This window comes from Astatotilapia calliptera, chromosome 15 (assembly GCF_900246225.1).
Source record: "Astatotilapia calliptera chromosome 15, fAstCal1.2, whole genome shotgun sequence".
Lineage (NCBI taxonomy): Eukaryota > Metazoa > Chordata > Actinopteri > Cichliformes > Cichlidae > Astatotilapia > Astatotilapia calliptera.
The window spans coordinates 38,139,812-38,155,940 of record NC_039316.1 but is presented as its reverse complement, the minus strand read 5'-3'; the positions used below and the strand labels follow the sequence as shown (position 1 = coordinate 38,155,940).

Below are 16,129 nucleotides of genomic sequence, written 5' to 3'. Positions count from 1 at the left end.
GTTTATTTGTTCACGGTTTTTATGGGCAGCTGAGGGTATGAGCAGGATGCTGACTCAAAGTAGAGCTGGGACTAATCCATATCAAAAGAAGCAGCTAGAAGGCCCCCTGCACGCCTGCTAGGTGAGGTGTTTTGGGCACACAGCTGCAGACTCAGGACACAGGCTGAAGAGATTATGTAATAGTAAATGGACTTTTTCTGTGCTTTTTTGGGGGGGTTAGGATACTTTGACCAGAGCAGCCAGGGTTTGAACCACCTACCTTCCAATTACACCTCCCTGCTCTACAGTCATGGATTAAAAAAAAAAATACAGGCTCATCAAAGTTCAAATGAACAGGTATTGTGCATATATGGATGCTGGCAAGAACATCTGGACACTTAGCAGTTAAACCCATGCATCACCCAAAGCCACAGTATTGCTAGTAAAGGTTCATAAAATTATGATTACTCATAAAGCTCATTGTGAGCTTTGCAAACAAAACTGTGTGCAGAACAACAGGGCTCCCAGATTTCATTTAAAATATATTTGTCCAGATTTGTGTTTTTAATCATGTATTTCTCTGTCTTTTTTTTAAGAACTCCCACAGCAACACGCCTGTAAGGAAGAGAAAGTTCCCACTTCTCACCTGTATGACCCGAAAGGAACTCCAGTCTGGAACAGGAGGTCCCAGAGAGTCCACACAAACAGGAAGCCATAGTTCTGCAATTTTTTTGAGAAAGAAATTTGGTGAAAGCAATAAACTAACATGCTGCATGAAAATCCACAAAGATCTCATCAGATGTTCACGCAAAACATCAGAAAAGATTCTGCTGTAACTCTGAACTACAAGCCGAGATGAGAACCCACATCAGTGAGAAGGCCACGGGACACATGTGGGAAAAGATTTACCCTCAGTAGTAACTTGTCCTCATGATAACTCCCACATACAGTCATAATGAATTCAATTCAATTTTATTTATATAGCGCCAAATCACAACAATATTGCAGACACATATGTAAGAAAACATTATCTGAAGTTAATTTTAAAAAGATGTATTAATACATTTTACAAGATCTGGGTCTCATCTGTGTCACACTACACATGCGTGTCATGTGTGTCACAAATGATCATTCTTAGGAATACCATGGATTTTTATTTTAAAAGGTACCTATTGTAAATTAATGTATTTAAAATAGTTTCAAACCAAATTCACTAAAGCGATGAACAAATTTCAAACAAATCACTGCTACAGTTTCATGTTCAAAACATGAAGTTGTGGGGCTGAAATGCGCTTTGTGTAATGCCCGTTTAGACCACAAGGTGGTGCAGTGACTCAAAGTAACCTTGAACCAGGCAAGTCAACAAAACAAACACTTAAATGAGACCTTTTATGTTGCTATTACCTGGCATCATAAAAAGCACAGACCGCTTAGGAAAACCATGTGCTGAGGTGTGAGTGCTCTAATATTTAACATTTATGGTTCAGTACCCGCTGAGAGGTTTGTGCCATTTTTCTTGTTTGAGTTATTAATAGAATTTGATTTTTACTACAGTTATGCAGCAGCTGGAACCTGGCAGGGCCTGGTGACTGCAATAAAATAAAAACGGCACAGAAAAAACTACTTTGTGAACGCGCTGTTTCCTACAAACACCGGGGTGAACGGTGCCGTCAAGCTGTGGCCCAATAATGCAAATTTCGTGCTGTACGCGGGTTTTAATGCAAATTTGGTGGATCCTGTGAAGCCTGTTAGCGCCATTATTGATTTATTCATTCATTCATTTAATAATTATTATTTATTTCCCGGTCTCGAGTACAGTTTTGGTATTTGGGACGTCACAGCCTTCGAAAGAAACTGTTATGTTGTGGCAAGGATTTGTCCACCAGGGGGCAACAGTGGTTGGGGAGCTTTCAGTCTGTGGGGGCGCATGCCCCGGTTCTCTTAATAAAGAAGCAACTGTGAGCTAAACATGGTCTCCGTGGTTCCTTGGTCTTAGGATATCACATATGGCGACGAGGGTAAAAGCCAGGTTTTGCTGTGAAGTTACACCGTGCTAAGTGACTTATGAACTGAGGTTGGCAAGTGGTACAGCGCTAGCATCTGTGGGAAGTGGAGCGTAACCCTCAGTGTGGAATAATGGCTACCACTTTGGGCTCGGTGGCACCGTTCGACAGCGAGCTGCAATCCTGGGAGGAATATTGTGAGATTTTGGATTACTTCTTTGTGGCGAATGATATTAAGGAGGAGGAGAAGAAGCGAGCGGTACTGTTGAGTTGCGTGGGCGCACAGACCTATGCCCTGATTAGGAACCTACTCAGTCCGGTCAAGCCAGGGGATCGTTCTTATGCTGAGTTGGTGGGATTGTTGAACAATCATTTTCACCCTAAGCCGAGTGAAATTGTGCAGCGGTGGAAGTTTAACACACGGAATAGAAGGCCGGAGGAAAGTGTGGGCGATTATGTAGCGGAGCTGAGGAAGCTCGCACAGGACTGTAACTTTGGAGACTCCCTGACGGTGATGCTGCGGGATCGTTTAGTATGTGGAATAAGCGACGACAGAATACAGGGCAGATTGTTAGCAGAGGATTCGCTAACATTTGAAAAGGCGCTGAAGTTTGCTCAAGCAATGGAGGCTGCTAACAGAGACATTGTGGATTTGAAGAGCATGACAGAACAGTCGCGATTCACTAAAGGATTAGGAGCCGTGAACAAGATGGAGGACGGCGGCTCGACGTCACAACAGGTTGTCAGGAAGTGCTACAGATGTGGAGGACTAAATCATGTGGCCAAGGACTGCAGGTTTGTTTCAGAAAAATGCCACAACTGTGGAAAGGTGGGACACATAAAAAGGGTTTGCCGAATGAAAATGGAACAAAAAGGAGGGCGTGGCAGACAAGGTAAACAAGCCCATTTCTTGGAAGAGGAGAATGTGGAGAGTGAGGAAGAAGGAGCTGAAATGCACCACATAAAGGCAAGTGTGACTATGTATAATGTGCATGAGGAGATTAGCATCCCAAGGGAAGAACCCATCAGACAGAAGCTAAAAGTAAATGGACAGAATGTGACATTTGAAGTAGACACAGGCTGTGGTTACACTATCATGTCGAAGGAGTCATTTAAAAAACTTTTTGAAGGCAGTAAGGCGCCCAAAGTAAGCAAGTGTGGAATCAAACTGAGAACGTATGGAGGCCACAAGGTACCCGTGTGGGGAGCAGCCCAAGTGCAGGTGGAATTCAGAGACAGTAAGAAAACACTGGATGTGGTGGTGGTTGAAGGGGCTGGAACTAGTTTGATGGGTCGGGGATGGATTAAGGCCCTCCAATTAGACTGGCAACCTGTACATAAGATCGAAGGCGGAGAGAATGCCTTACAGCGGATACTGGCCAGACATGAAACAGTGTTTAAGGATGAGTTGGGAACGCTGAAGGGGTTTGCGGCAAAGATACATGTAGCTAAGGATGCTAAACCGTGCTTCTATAAGCCCCGATCAGTTCCGTTTGCTATGAAAAAGAAAGTGGAGCAGGAACTGGAGAGACTGTTGGAGGAGAAAATCATCCAACCAGTGAAATTCTCAGAGTGGGCCGCACCCATTGTACCCATACTAAAGCCAGACTCCAGCGCCAGAATTTGTGGTGACTACAAACTGACTGTTAACAAGGTGTCGCCTGTAGAACAATACCCCATTCCACGAATGGAGGACATGATAGCGGGGCTGGCGGGAGGAGAAAAATACACCAAGTTAGATATGAGTCACGCATATCAACAGGTTGTACTTGATGAGGAATCTAGAAAGTATGTCACAGTGAACACACACAAGGGTTTGTTTACATACACCAGGTTGCCATTTGGTGTGAGTTCAAGTCCTGCCATTTTTCAGCGCACCATGGAGAGTGTGTTGCAAGGTCTGACCAATGTCGCAGTGTATCTGGATGACATCATCCTGACGGGAAAGAATGACAAAGAACATCTTCAAACACTGGAGGGAGTGCTGCAGCGCTTGGAGGAGGCGGGCCTGCGCTTAAAAAGGAGCAAATGTCAATTCATGGAGAAGGAAGTGACATTTTTAGGACATCGGGTGGATAAGACCGGTTTACATCCAGTGCCGGCAAAAGTGAAAGCAGTGCAGGAGGCGCCACCCCCAAAATCAGTGACAGAGCTCAAAGCTTATTTGGGGTTGTTGAACTTCTATAATAAGTTCTTGCCAAACTTGTCCACACTGTTGGCCCCACTGCACAAGCTTCTGAGAAAGGGGGAACCATGGTGTTGGGGACCAGCACAGGAGAAGGTTTTCGGCAAATCAAAGGAACTGTTGCAGTCAAGCAGTGTATTGGTACACTATGATGAGCAAAAGGATTTAATTCTTTCTTGCGATGCGTCCCCCTATGGAGTGGGAGCAGTACTAGCTCACCGCATGCCAGATGGTCAGGAAAAACCCATTGGGTTTGCATCGCGTACCCTGAATGCAGCAGAAAAGAACTACTCACAGCTGGATAAAGAAGGATTGGCTGTGATATTTGGTGTACAGTATTTTCATAAGTACCTGTACGGCAGGAAGTTCATGATTATCACGGATCATAAGCCATTGATAAGTTTGTTCCATGAGTTGAAGGCCGTCCCTCAGATGGCGTCACAGAGGATCATGCGATGGGCAGTGTTATTAAGAGCCTATGAGTATGTCATTAAATACAGAGAAGGCAAAAATAACAGTAATGCTGATGGTCTGAGTCGTCTCCCTCTTCCAGAGAACCTCCCTAAAGAGGTGGCAGCTGAGGACCAAGTGTTGATGGTAGATCAGGACCAGGAGGGCGTGATGACATCTGAGCAGCTGCAAAGATGGACAACCAAAGATCCCATACTCTCCAGAGTGCGTGAGTATGCTATGAGAGGATGGCCCACTACGCAGCATCCTAATTTTCAGCCCTACAGACAGAGACAACAGGAGCTGAGTGTGCAGGATGGGTGTGTGCTGTGGGGGGCGAGGGTGGTGATACCAGAACGAGGTCGACGCCCCCTTTTGGAACAGCTACATCAGTCACACCCAGGAATGAGCCGCATGAAGGGCCTGGCCAGAAGCTACATGTGGTGGCCGCATATGGAGAATGACATTGAAGACAAGGTGAGGTCCTGCAGTACATGTCAAGAACATAGACACAGGCCACAAGAGGCACCGCTACACCCCTGGGAGTGGCCAGAAAAGCCCTGGAGAAGGATACATATCGATTATGCGGGCCCGTTTTTGGGTAAAATGTTCTTAGTAATAGTGGACGCCCACTCCAAATGGTTAGATGTGTATCCAGTTCCATCCGCTACAGCAGCTGCAACCATAGACTGCCTGAGAAATTGTTTCAGCACGCACGGCCTTCCTGAGATGGTGGTCTCAGATAATGCCCAGTGTTTTGTAAGTGCACAAACTAAAGAGTTCATGGCAAAGAACGGAATCACTCACGTCACCTCCGCTCCATATCACCCCGCCTCCAATGGGTTAGCAGAAAGAGCAGTGCAAACGTTCAAAGAACTCATGAAAAAGAGTACTGGAGACACACTGGCAACCAAGTTAAACAGGGCTCTGTTTAGTTACAGAATCACACCACAGTCCACAACAGGGAAGTCTCCCGCTGAGTTGATGATGGGCCGGAAGTTGAGGTGTACTCTTGATCTCATACACCCTGACTTGAAACAAAAAGTGACAGCAAAACAAGATAGCCAAAGACGGTATCATGATAGACATGCCAAGGAACGCATGTTTGTTATTGGAGACACAGTATATACCAGAAACTATGGCAGAGGACCCAAATGGATACCAGGACTTATACAGGAGATGACGGGGCCTGTTTCCTACTTGGTGATGCTGGGCAATGGGACAGTGGTGAGGCGTCACGTCGATCAGCTGTTTGCCCGCCTGGAGCCGTGCCTGGCAGCAGGAATGCCTGAAGGCCACCCAGGCGAGCCCCCAAAGGCAGCCCCAAACATCAGCGCTGAGACAGGAGACGAGGATGAGAGACACATAGAGGTGCAAGTTACACCAGTGGTGAAGCCACATATGGAGAGTAGTGATTCGCTGGAATCACCTGCCACTGGGTTACGGCGATCGCAAAGGACCAAGAGAAAGCCGGAGCACCTGAGAGACTTTGTGCCGTGATTACGGTGAACTGTTATAGGTTAACCTAAGACTGTTGGACTAAAGGTTCACTATTCCGGAGTGAAATTTCAATAAAGGCTGGGGACGGGGTTGTTGCATTTTTTTTATAAAGGTGAAGTTTTTGGTTATGGGTATTTTCTGTAGTGATTAAAACTACAGAGTAGTTCCAGTTTAAGGGGGGAGGAATGTTATGTTGTGGCAAGGATTTGTCCACCAGGGGGCAACAGTGGTTGGGGAGCTTTCAGTCTGTGGGGGCGCATGCCCCGGTTCTCTTAATAAAGAAGCAACTGTGAGCTAAACATGGTCTCCGTGGTTCCTTGGTCTTAGGATATCACAGAAACAAAACACAACATTTTCCCGTTTCACAGTAAAGTCTTTATAGAGATGTCCAGCAATGAATCTACTGAAGTCTTTCCAAAATGTTCCAGTGTATGAACAGATCCAGAGGTGCTGCACAGTCTCAGGATGGCTTCCACAAAATCCACAGCTCACATTTATGTCCCTTTTGAACTTTGTCATGTAATGATTAGCAGGATAAAATTTATGCAGTATTTTAAATGAGACATCCTTCACTTTATTCGTTACCAGATACTTGTTAGGAATTGTCCATACTCTTTTCCAGTTAATGTCACTGACAAAGGAATTCCAATAAGAGACCACATGTGGGATAGTTAGAGATTCTGTCTGGAACAAAGCACGAATATTCTTATTACTTTTACTGTGGTTTGTTAGACAGATTCTTCCTATGTGTGAATCTAAAGGGTTGGGGAGAGAAACAGATGATATGCAAGGTTGAACACTCCAATGGACCAATCAGCATGCATTAGAAGAAGATTGACGTTTTAATGGCCCAAATCTGCTTCCGTGTAGGAAAACTAAAGAATACGAGTCTTGTGTTATTTACCTTTTCGTCGACTACTGTTATTGTATGTGTGTAAGGTGTCTTAAAGCAAGAAAACAATTATAATTTTCGCTGTTTAGCGCCATTGAGTTTACCTCCCGAGCGCCCTCTGCTGTGCCAACGGCTGAACTGCCGTAAGTAATAGCGGGGCGGCTCTTGGTCCACCATTAAAAAAAAACTACAGTGATTTAGAAACAGTGACCGACAAATATAAAAATGACGTGTCGCTCAAAACTTCCTGTTTGGGGAAGTCGTGGTGACTTCAAAGAAACCCGCTGCTACGAAAGTTTTCGGAGACTTTTCCAAATGTCCCTAAATGATCCACATATGACTGAGCTGTCAGTGGAAACCAGGAAATTAAAGCTTTTCCTGAGTCCCTCCTCCTCTGTCTCATGTAGTAGCTTGTTTGCTTAAAGATCAGCGCACAGGGGATTAAAACCGCATCGATCACTCGAAACAGATCTACCGGATCAATAACTCGGTGAGTGACTGAGCGACATGGATGCGAGCTGCCGGGACTGGATGTCAGCCTTGCCTGAAGAGCTGTGGGACGTTCCTCTCACACACCTGGCCATTCCAGGTACATTCGCACATTTAGGATTCCTCGTGAATTTATAGACGCACAGCGCAGCCAACAGTCGTGTAATTGTCGTATTTCTGTGTTTAAATATGTTGACAGTCACCTGAAGTTTTAAGGCGCTTTAAACACAAAAATATCAAAAGCATCAGTGTTACAATTATCTACCAATGGAAAATCACTAAATACGTTTACTTAATATTGAAGTAATACCTGGTAATACTTTATGTCAGTACTATTTATTCTACTTTACATGTGTACTTCAACACTAGACTTTTCCTTCCACTAACGTATTTCACAACTACTTTATATTTTTATTATTTATATGCAGTGTAAGAAATGTGTTATCTCTGTGGTTTAAAACTCTGCATATTCACAGACAGATTTGTTTTTGGCTGTGTGCAAACCAGACCACATTTCCCCTGTTTTGGCTACTTCACACTGGCTGCAGCGCGTCATAGGTTTCATTGTTTGTTTTTAAGTCACTGGATGGGTTAGCCCTGCCTCACCTTTCTGGTTTTTAAACTATGCACACTCCCAAAAGATCATCGCTGTCAGCTGGCTGGATGCTTCTGGCCTTTACTGAGAAACAGATTAAGGTGTAGAGGACATCGGGCCTTTGTTGTAGCGACACTGAACAGTTGACCTCACCAACCACCACCACCGACATCTTCAAACCCTGTTTGAAAAATCATTTTCATGTGAAGCTGAGCCGTTTTGCTTGTGTTGTTTGTTATTCTTTTAGTTTTACAAAACTGAAAGAATGGACTCGATGTGTGAAGTTAGACCTGGTCACCCTGACCTTTCCCCTCTCACTGGGAACATTGTTTTTTGTTTTAATTTAATTACATTTCTCTGATATTATTTTGATATTTTCACTCACAAATACAACATTTACATACATATTTTACACTCTGGTATTGTTACTTTCACTGAAGTAAATGATCTTCTTTTACCACTGGACAACAATTCAGACTGGGATTGTTACAGTTACACAAAACAGTCATGATCACACACAGACACAGTAAACAACAAAGTCAACATTTATCAGATAAACAAGCAAGTAAGAATTTTTTTGAAGCAACTTGCGCCCCAAACCAGTTTCTTTACTTTTAAAATGTGTTCCTGTAGGAAGCCACGATGCCATGAGTTACTGCCTGGACATAAACTCCCCGTTGGTCAGGGCTGAGTCGGACTTTTTCCGGCTCCTGGATGGAGTTTTTAGCTGCTTCACAAGGCCGGCCATTTTTAGATGGGCCACCACACAGGTAGGCACTGAAAATACAACCACTGCGCTGTCACTATGTCGGCAAAGGTGTGAGGACAACTGAGAAGTCAGTGCCATGGGTGCTGAGACGAGACGGTCCCAAGTTTAAACAGGTTGTTTGGTCTTCTTAATATACTTATTTTAAAAAGTTGTTGGCTGCAGACAGAAAGACTGTAAGTTGATGATAGAAAGCAAAAATGAGAAGAAATACATTTAAACACTCCACATGTGAGTAGTCATGTGATCCAGTGTTGCTGTACAAATATTGATTGTAGTACAAAATGCTGTTTATATGCCAAAAAAGTTCTTAACTAGTCAGTGTGCTTTGCAAATGTATTTACAGACCAGGGCTCAGGAGCCAAGGTCTAAAAAAACGAATCAAGAAAACAGAAAAAGTGCAGCGATACTGTTTTTCACAGTTACTGCTGCTGTAGGAAATAAAAGGCCACGTGCCTGCCAGGTGCGAGCTAATCAAATGAACTTTATCAACTGAGCATCAGCATGCGTGAGTATCTCTGTAAAAGCAGAAGTTGTGACAGTTTCCTGGCCTGGAACATGCAGGTGTGTGTTGACAAGTGTTGACAGATTATTCCCACGTTAAAAACATGCAAAACAGCTGCCAACAGCTGGACATCCCTTCAAATTTCCGTCAGTGTCAAACCCTGCAATGTTCAGAGAAACGACAGAAAGCCCAAGAGCTGCATCTCACACTCAACAGGCCTCAGTTAGCATGTTAATCGTTAAAGTTCAGGATAACAAATTAGAAAAAGGCTGAAGGGTGTTTGGGAGGAGAAACCTTCTCTCTTATAAGAACATGGCAAAGCTGCATCTGAACAATCCACAAGATTTCTGGATCAGCGTCCTTAGGAGACCAAAGCGGAGATATTTGGTCATCATGCCAACTGTCAGGCACGGTGCTGGACATCTAGAGAAAAAGAACTATTGATTAAAAATATATCATTTGTATCTAAACGCAAATGATAAATCGTTTAAACTGGTTATGATGTAGAAAATGAGTGTTAAATAAAGTACTTTGCATGTGGTTGAAACAGGTAAGCTGGATGGAACCATGTAGAGTAAACCGAAATTAGTCAGTCGAAAAAATGTTTGAAATGAATGCACGCAAAAATGGGAGGTGGTGTTGATGACGAGGTCATTGAATCCAGGACTGGTTTCAGTGACGCCTCCATCAGGAAATCATGTTGACCTCTTTCCTCTCAGGATAAAACCATTGAAGAACAGCTTTCAATGGGGATTCGGTACTTTGACCTTCGTGTTGCACACAAACCAAACGACTCGTCCAGCGACTTGTACTTCACACACGTCATATACACTCATGTGACCGTACTGGTGAGTTTAGCACTTTCACCTGACAGTTAGTGTTATTAGAAAAAACAAATCACTACTGCACAATTTTTTTCAAAGTTCAAGGTTCTGCTGCACCTGAATAGATCTCATTTCTATTGGATTGTATTATTTTGAGATGCAACAGAAAGTCTTTTAAACAATATTAGCATTAACCAGCTGGTACAGATTTTATCAGTTTTTGCTGGAGTTCTTTGTATGTCAGTTTATTTAGAGGTGGAGATTTCTACAAAGAGCTTAAAGGGTTCGGTTTATTTTTAAAAGCGTAAGTCTGGCTCCTCTGGTAGTTACAGTGAGTATCCTATTTAACAGGAAACACTTGAGTCTGTTGCTGCTTGGCTCGAGGCTCACCCGAAGGAGATCGTTATCCTCGCTTGCAGCCATTTTGAAGGAATGGATGACAAATGCCACGAATCGTTCATTTGGTCCCTGAAGAAACTGTTTGGCTCTAAGCTGTGTCCCCAGAAGGTGAGCTTGTCTCTCTGCACAGGTGATTTATGGTACAAAAAATGTCTGGTGCACCGGGACTTAAGAGTGGCCCGCTGGTCCTCCACAGGAATCGGCGCTGACCTTGCGGAGTCTGTGGGCGTCGGGTTACCAGGTCATCCTCTCCTATGAATGCCAGCTTGCAGTGAGACATCAGGAGCTGTGGCCTCCCGTCCCTTACTGGTGGGCCAACCAGCGCAGAGCACATGGAGTCATGACTTACTTGGACTGGCACAAAGACCTGGGACGTCCAGGTGAGTTTGGACTGTAGAGATTAGATATGTATGCGCGTCAGTGGCTAAAAACTCCGTTTTCTCTCCTCAGAGGGCTTCTTTGTGTCCGGCCTGAACCTGACAGCTGACAGATATTACATCACCAAGAACCAGAAGGAATCCCTGCGGACGCTCACCTACAGCAACTGGGAGTATTTGAGGACATGGCTTGAGGAACAGAGTCCCGGATCAGACGCCGGGAGCCTCAACATCATCGCGGGAGACTTTGTGGGTTCACTGCCGCTCTGCTCTGCCGTGATTGCACTGAACCAAAAACTTTGCCGGAAGAACTCCAGACGGATGAAAAAGCATTATTAGCCACACCAAACCTCATTTCCTGTGTTCCTCGGTGTCTCACAGTTTACGTGAATTTTTGTCTCCACTAAGACTTGAAAGAACTGTAACTTCTGTCTGCCTCAACATCAACTCATGAGGGCATTTTATGCTTAGTACAACCTTTTTATTCCTATACTCGACTAGAGTGGCTTCGTGAAACCCTCAGTTTACCATAAAAACAAGCTGTTTTAGCCCCTCCCCCTTTAGCCAACTTTCTTCGGACTTGCTGCCAGTCGCAAGCAGAAGGTTTTCACAGCAGGTGTGTGTAGAAAGAGATGAAACTCTGAAACTGAGCATTTAGAGCCATCTGAAGTTTGCCTTTTATCTCTCGTGGGTCATTTGTGCATCTGAATCTTTGTGCAATCTGAGTTTTTACAAGAAAACATTGTAACAGATTTGTATCATTATATATTTTAACATACTGTACAGTAAAAGCAGTCTTTTCTTTAACTGAGGTACAGTCCATTTTTACTTCTGCTATCTCGCCCTTCCTCCCCTCTCATCTGCTTCCAAACAGCTTCTTGTAGCGCCCATGAGCAGCGGTGCTGATGATGACCTTGACAACGGCCGAACCTTCGTCTGCATCCACCTGCACGTCCTGAACGGTGGCCTCTTTGTACAGCCAGCTGTGGAAAAGCATACACATGTTACCACACGTGCTCCATTGATCCAAATGATACGCTGACACAGACAATCCCACCTTAGCTGAGGAGAGCTCAGGTTAACTTTGAGATCTAAAATTTGTTTCCCCGTAGCCTTTAAGATCTCCTCCTCCACTGCTTCCTTCAGCTGTTCCAAGCCCCTCCCCTCCAGGGCTGATATAGGCAGAGCAGCGAGCTCTGCAGACTCGTAACTGAGAGACAACCATAACAAAACAGGTCAGAAATATGATGTCAGCCATAATACCAATAATAACGTAGTACATTATAAGCAGGTCCTGATGGAAGTTACTGTATATATGTGCTGATGACAGTGGTAGGTGAGCTGGTTTTTGCCCTTACTTGGTGAGGAGATCAGTTTTATTGTGGACCTCTATCATGGAGTTCATCAGCCTGTCGGGCATTTGCAGGTTCTTCAGGACATTCAGCACGTTCACCTTCTGACTCGCCGTCTCTGGATGGCTGATGTCTCTAACATGAATCAGAAGATCCTGAAATGATGAGAAACACAACCACAGTCTCCCGTTTTAAAATGTGCAACTTTACAGCAGTTAGAAGACTGTCAGGAGTTTTCCTGTAATGCAACTCAGGTCAGAATAAATGACACTCAGACAGGTTTGCAGGTTTAACGTGCACACGGGTGAGAGCTCAAACGGAGACTCACACTCCGCAGCAGTTGCCACCCTTTATTTATACTCAAGCATGTTTGCGTCACAGTCACATGCAAGAAGAGATAACATATAACGATCACAGACCCATGAGTGGAAGAGATAACATACAAAGGTAGAGACTTTATGCTGAGCTTTGCACAGTGTAACTTCTCTAGTACAAAGAGCAAACACATCTAGAGAACCTCAAATGAAATGTACTTCTATACATAAACATAATAAAATCTTTCAACAAAGACGTTAAAAGTCGGCTTGGCCCCTACAGTTTTTATTCAGGGGTGAATTTAAATTTAATTAAAGCTTACGATGGTGTGGCTGCTTCGACTGCCACGAACAGTTAACCAAAGTCACACAAGCGCACCAAACCTGGACAACAGACAAGTGGAAACACATGGCTTGATGTCGGCCGCGACATTCAGAGGTTAGGGACAGAATTTGGTACGAACAAAATGAAAGCAGCATCCTTTCCTGTATCAACAGCCCGAACTGTTTCATTTTTTATTGTTTACGCCAAGTTTAGATTTTTATGTTGGATCGCTAAAATGTTTTTCACACCTCGTTTTAGTTCTTAGTTTTACTCCTGCAGCGAGTGTGTGATAAACCTCGGTTTGCTACGTACCGAATGCTTAATATCTTCCAGGGTGGCAGCGAATGAATCGATGAGCTGGTGGGGCAGCTGGGACAGGAAGCCGATGGTGTCCACATACAGAACGGTCATGTGACTCGGCAGCTGGCCAGCATGGACGGTAACGTCCAGTGTGGCAAAAAGCTGGTTTCTGGGCTGGAGGCCGGTGTCCCCCGTCAGAGCTTTGATCAAAGTCGTTTTTCCTGGACAGATGAAATCAGAAGAAACGTGTCACTGTTGTGGATGCTGTAACATTTAACACTTTATATGAAAACAATCTGCTTTTTTACTGCTCTTCTACGTTTCCAGCCTCTCACCACAGTTGGTATATCCCAACACTGAGACGACGGGGAACTCCCTGTGTCTGCGCTGAGATCGCAGGAGGTGCCTCTTTTTCCGAAGTCTTTCCAGCGCCAAGCGGATCTTTATCTCCCGCTCTTTCAACAGCCTCTGCTGGATCTCGTACAGCGTCTCTCCTGAAAGGACCAGAGACTTTATATCATCATTTCCCAGCAGTACGGCTTTCTGCTCATCACTGATACAAATATCTGGCCGGGAAACACAGCCACCGTAGGAGCGCCTAATGCTCACTTCCTATTTTGCAAATAGACTGTATATAAAAGATGGACTTAGCCACCATGATGTTACAAAGTGGTCGATAAGATTGATTGTAAAGCCAATTGTGTTTGAAGCTGAAGCTCAAACCAGACCTGACGCCCCCTGCTGGCTGTTAGAAAGACTGCAAATTATGGGAATAAGATGCATGCCTCAATAATGGCACGAACATATAACTGTATCAGATCCAAATTGAAGAAAACTGATCATATATTATTAAAATTGTCCTGGCATGGTTTGTGAAGCAGAAGGTAGCTCCATGGTGTAGTGGTTACCACCTTACATGTGACAGCTCCTCGGTCTGGGAGCAGATGCACAGCCAGCCTCAGGGGTATAAAATTTAGATTTAGATTAAAAAGCTATTAGAGTTTATTATACTATTAGAGATTAGAGTTATTTTAATTAACTGGAAACAATATAAAATAAGTTATTTCAATGTGGGTAATTGGTGTAAGGGCTTTATGGATTCAGAACCAGATATTATGTCCATGATTTATATACAGTATTGGTAACAACCAATCAAAAAGAGACATCTATACACACAGGTAGACTCGTTTCCACTGTGGATGCTGCATCACCTGATCCGCCAATGTATCTCGATCCTCCGCCCTGTTGATCCAAGTTTGCCATTTCATTTTTCAGCCGTGATCTGCCATTAACGTACCAAATGTGACTTAACACTGATAGGAAGGCATCATCATAACAGACTGAAACATTTTACAAGCCACCCACAGGTAGCAGTGTAAGGTACCTTAACAGAGGGATCTCTGCCAGTGAGATCTGAAGCTTGGCTTCTTTGGTTCTGGCGTTGCAGCGGAAAATGTGGAGGACTACTGAGTATCTGTCAAACACTTTGACCCCCCAGACTTCCTCAAAGTCCCTCTAAACAGAAATGAGTAAGAAAAATAAAGAAGAAGAAAAAGAATCATCAACAAAAGAAACCTTTCATCCAACACAGCCAGAGTTTTCAGACATGCTCACCTCAGACAAAGGAGTCAGACGCTCAACATTGACGAACACAGCAGTGATTCCTGCTGTTTGCCTGATCCTCTCTGCAGGGAAACAGCAGGTAATTCACATGTAAGCAGCACTTGGTCTAGACCTTCTGATTCACCGGAGTGGATCATACCTGTGAGAGTCTGGAAGTTCCCTTTCCCAAATATCCTCTTCTTCTCTGGAGTCTTGGTGGAGAGGATCATCTTGTCCACCACAGTCCAGTTCTCCAAGGTGTTCACAAGCCCCTCAGCCTCGGCCATCATCAGCTCAGCTGCAAATGTAACAGTGCAAACTTGTGATAATCTCCACTGGTGTATCTTTGTTCTTGGAGAGCAATCATAGCTCAGGATAATTGCCTTAAAACTGCTCTCACTGCAGCCTGCCAGACTTTCTTCTTCTTGGCTGCCTCTCACAAACAGAAGCTTTAAACAGCACATGGGTGGAGCTCTAGCAGTGTTTAATATGACACCTACATTAGTCAGAAAATAAGGAAAAACATACATTTAAATCTACTTTTTCCATCTGGCTCATCTGAGCATGTGTGTGCTGTTACCTGTAGTCAGATGCTGTTTCCTGCTTCCCCACTTCACATCTGGGTGGACGATGAACACCCTGTGCTGTTCCTCTCCGATGCCTGCAGGAATCTGCTGCTGGAACAGCTCCTCCACCTCGCTGTCCTCCAAGAAATCTTCATCCTCGCCCTCCTCATGAAACCCGTTGCTGCTGCCGAGGTCATCTGTGCTCTTCGGCCTGAACGCGGAGAGCCCAAATGCCCTGGTCTGCAGGCTAGTTGCCCCTCTCTGCCGCTGACAGGTGTTGACTGCATGTGCGTGATCAGGTGTATGCAGCAGTCTGCAGGTGGCTCGTGCCCCTACCTGACAGCTCCTCGTGCAGGATCGCTGCAGGACGGGCATCCACGAGCTAATCCTCCTCAGGGCTGTCAGGAAGCTCATCAAACCCTGAAGTTCACACAACGTGGATCACCGCAGGTCACACACGCGCGCTGCTGACGTCGTTCTTCTACAGGCTCACCTGTAGAGATCACACTTCCTGTTTGGTTTAGAAAACATAATTTATCTCAATAAATATACAAAAAGTTGGACTATGACTGATTATGAGCGAAAGGACACCAGGATCAGCCCGTGAGTAGCTGTGTTTTGAGTTTCGTGGGGCTTTTGGGTTTTTTGGTCCCCGCGTTTTGCCTTCCAGTTAGCATTTCCTCCATGAGTTCGCACTAAACGACAA

The 16,129-nt window shown here is 44.5% G+C and overlaps 3 protein-coding genes across 4 annotated transcripts; 2 read left to right on the top strand and 1 right to left on the bottom strand.

Annotated features, from left to right (window-relative positions):
* The first annotated feature begins 1,841 nt into the window (after nt 1-1,841).
* LOC113007139 (uncharacterized protein K02A2.6-like) lies at nt 1,842-6,658 on the top strand. Its single transcript, XM_026143579.1, has one exon. The coding sequence runs from the start codon at nt 2,116-2,118 to the stop codon at nt 6,115-6,117; it is 4,002 nt and encodes a 1,333-aa protein (XP_025999364.1). The 5' UTR covers nt 1,842-2,115; the 3' UTR covers nt 6,118-6,658.
* A 564-nt stretch (nt 6,659-7,222) lies between these two features.
* Nucleotides 7,223-11,771, top strand: plcxd1.2 (phospholipase C, X domain containing 1, tandem duplicate 2). 2 transcript variants are annotated; one of them, XM_026194404.1, is made up of 6 exons: nt 7,223-7,598; nt 8,727-8,863; nt 10,084-10,212; nt 10,540-10,695; nt 10,784-10,967; nt 11,038-11,771. In XM_026194404.1, the coding sequence occupies exons 1-6, from the start codon at nt 7,517-7,519 to the stop codon at nt 11,301-11,303; spliced, it is 954 nt and encodes a 317-aa protein (XP_026050189.1). In that variant the 5' UTR covers nt 7,223-7,516; the 3' UTR covers nt 11,304-11,771. The 2 variants fall into 2 exon arrangements, with proteins under 2 accessions (XP_026050189.1, XP_026050190.1); XM_026194405.1 differs by lacking the exon at nt 10,084-10,212 and having other exon boundaries at nt 7,224-7,598.
* On the bottom strand, nt 11,618-16,025 carry gtpbp6 (GTP binding protein 6 (putative)). Its single transcript, XM_026194399.1, has 10 exons — nt 15,438-16,025; nt 15,018-15,155; nt 14,870-14,940; nt 14,640-14,770; nt 14,467-14,537; nt 13,591-13,749; nt 13,268-13,476; nt 12,323-12,471; nt 12,022-12,174; nt 11,618-11,947 (listed from the first exon to the last, which is right to left on the bottom strand). The coding sequence occupies exons 1-10, from the start codon at nt 15,835-15,837 to the stop codon at nt 11,821-11,823; spliced, it is 1,608 nt and encodes a 535-aa protein (XP_026050184.1). The 5' UTR covers nt 15,838-16,025; the 3' UTR covers nt 11,618-11,820.
* Between the last annotated feature and the right edge of the window lie 104 nt (nt 16,026-16,129).

Excerpts from the sequence above, each read along its gene's own strand:
- gtpbp6 (XM_026194399.1), bottom strand. The coding sequence starts at position 15,837 with ATGAGCTTCCTGACAGCCCTGAGGAGGATTAGCTCGTGGATGCCCGTC. Across the intron at positions 14,538-14,639 it reads GCAGAGATCCCTCTGTTAAG|ATCACGGCTGAAAAATGAAA; the intron begins GTACCTTACACT and ends CGTTAATGGCAG. Across the intron at positions 11,948-12,021 it reads CTGAGCTCTCCTCAGCTAAG|CTGGCTGTACAAAGAGGCCA; the intron begins GTGGGATTGTCT and ends GCTTTTCCACAG.
- LOC113007139 (XM_026143579.1), top strand. The coding sequence starts at position 2,116 with ATGGCTACCACTTTGGGCTCGGTGGCACCGTTCGACAGCGAGCTGCAA.
- plcxd1.2 (XM_026194404.1), top strand. The coding sequence starts at position 7,517 with ATGGATGCGAGCTGCCGGGACTGGATGTCAGCCTTGCCTGAAGAGCTG. Across the intron at positions 8,864-10,083 it reads TTAGATGGGCCACCACACAG|GATAAAACCATTGAAGAACA; the intron begins GTAGGCACTGAA and ends CTTTCCTCTCAG. Across the intron at positions 10,968-11,037 it reads CAAAGACCTGGGACGTCCAG|AGGGCTTCTTTGTGTCCGGC; the intron begins GTGAGTTTGGAC and ends TTCTCTCCTCAG.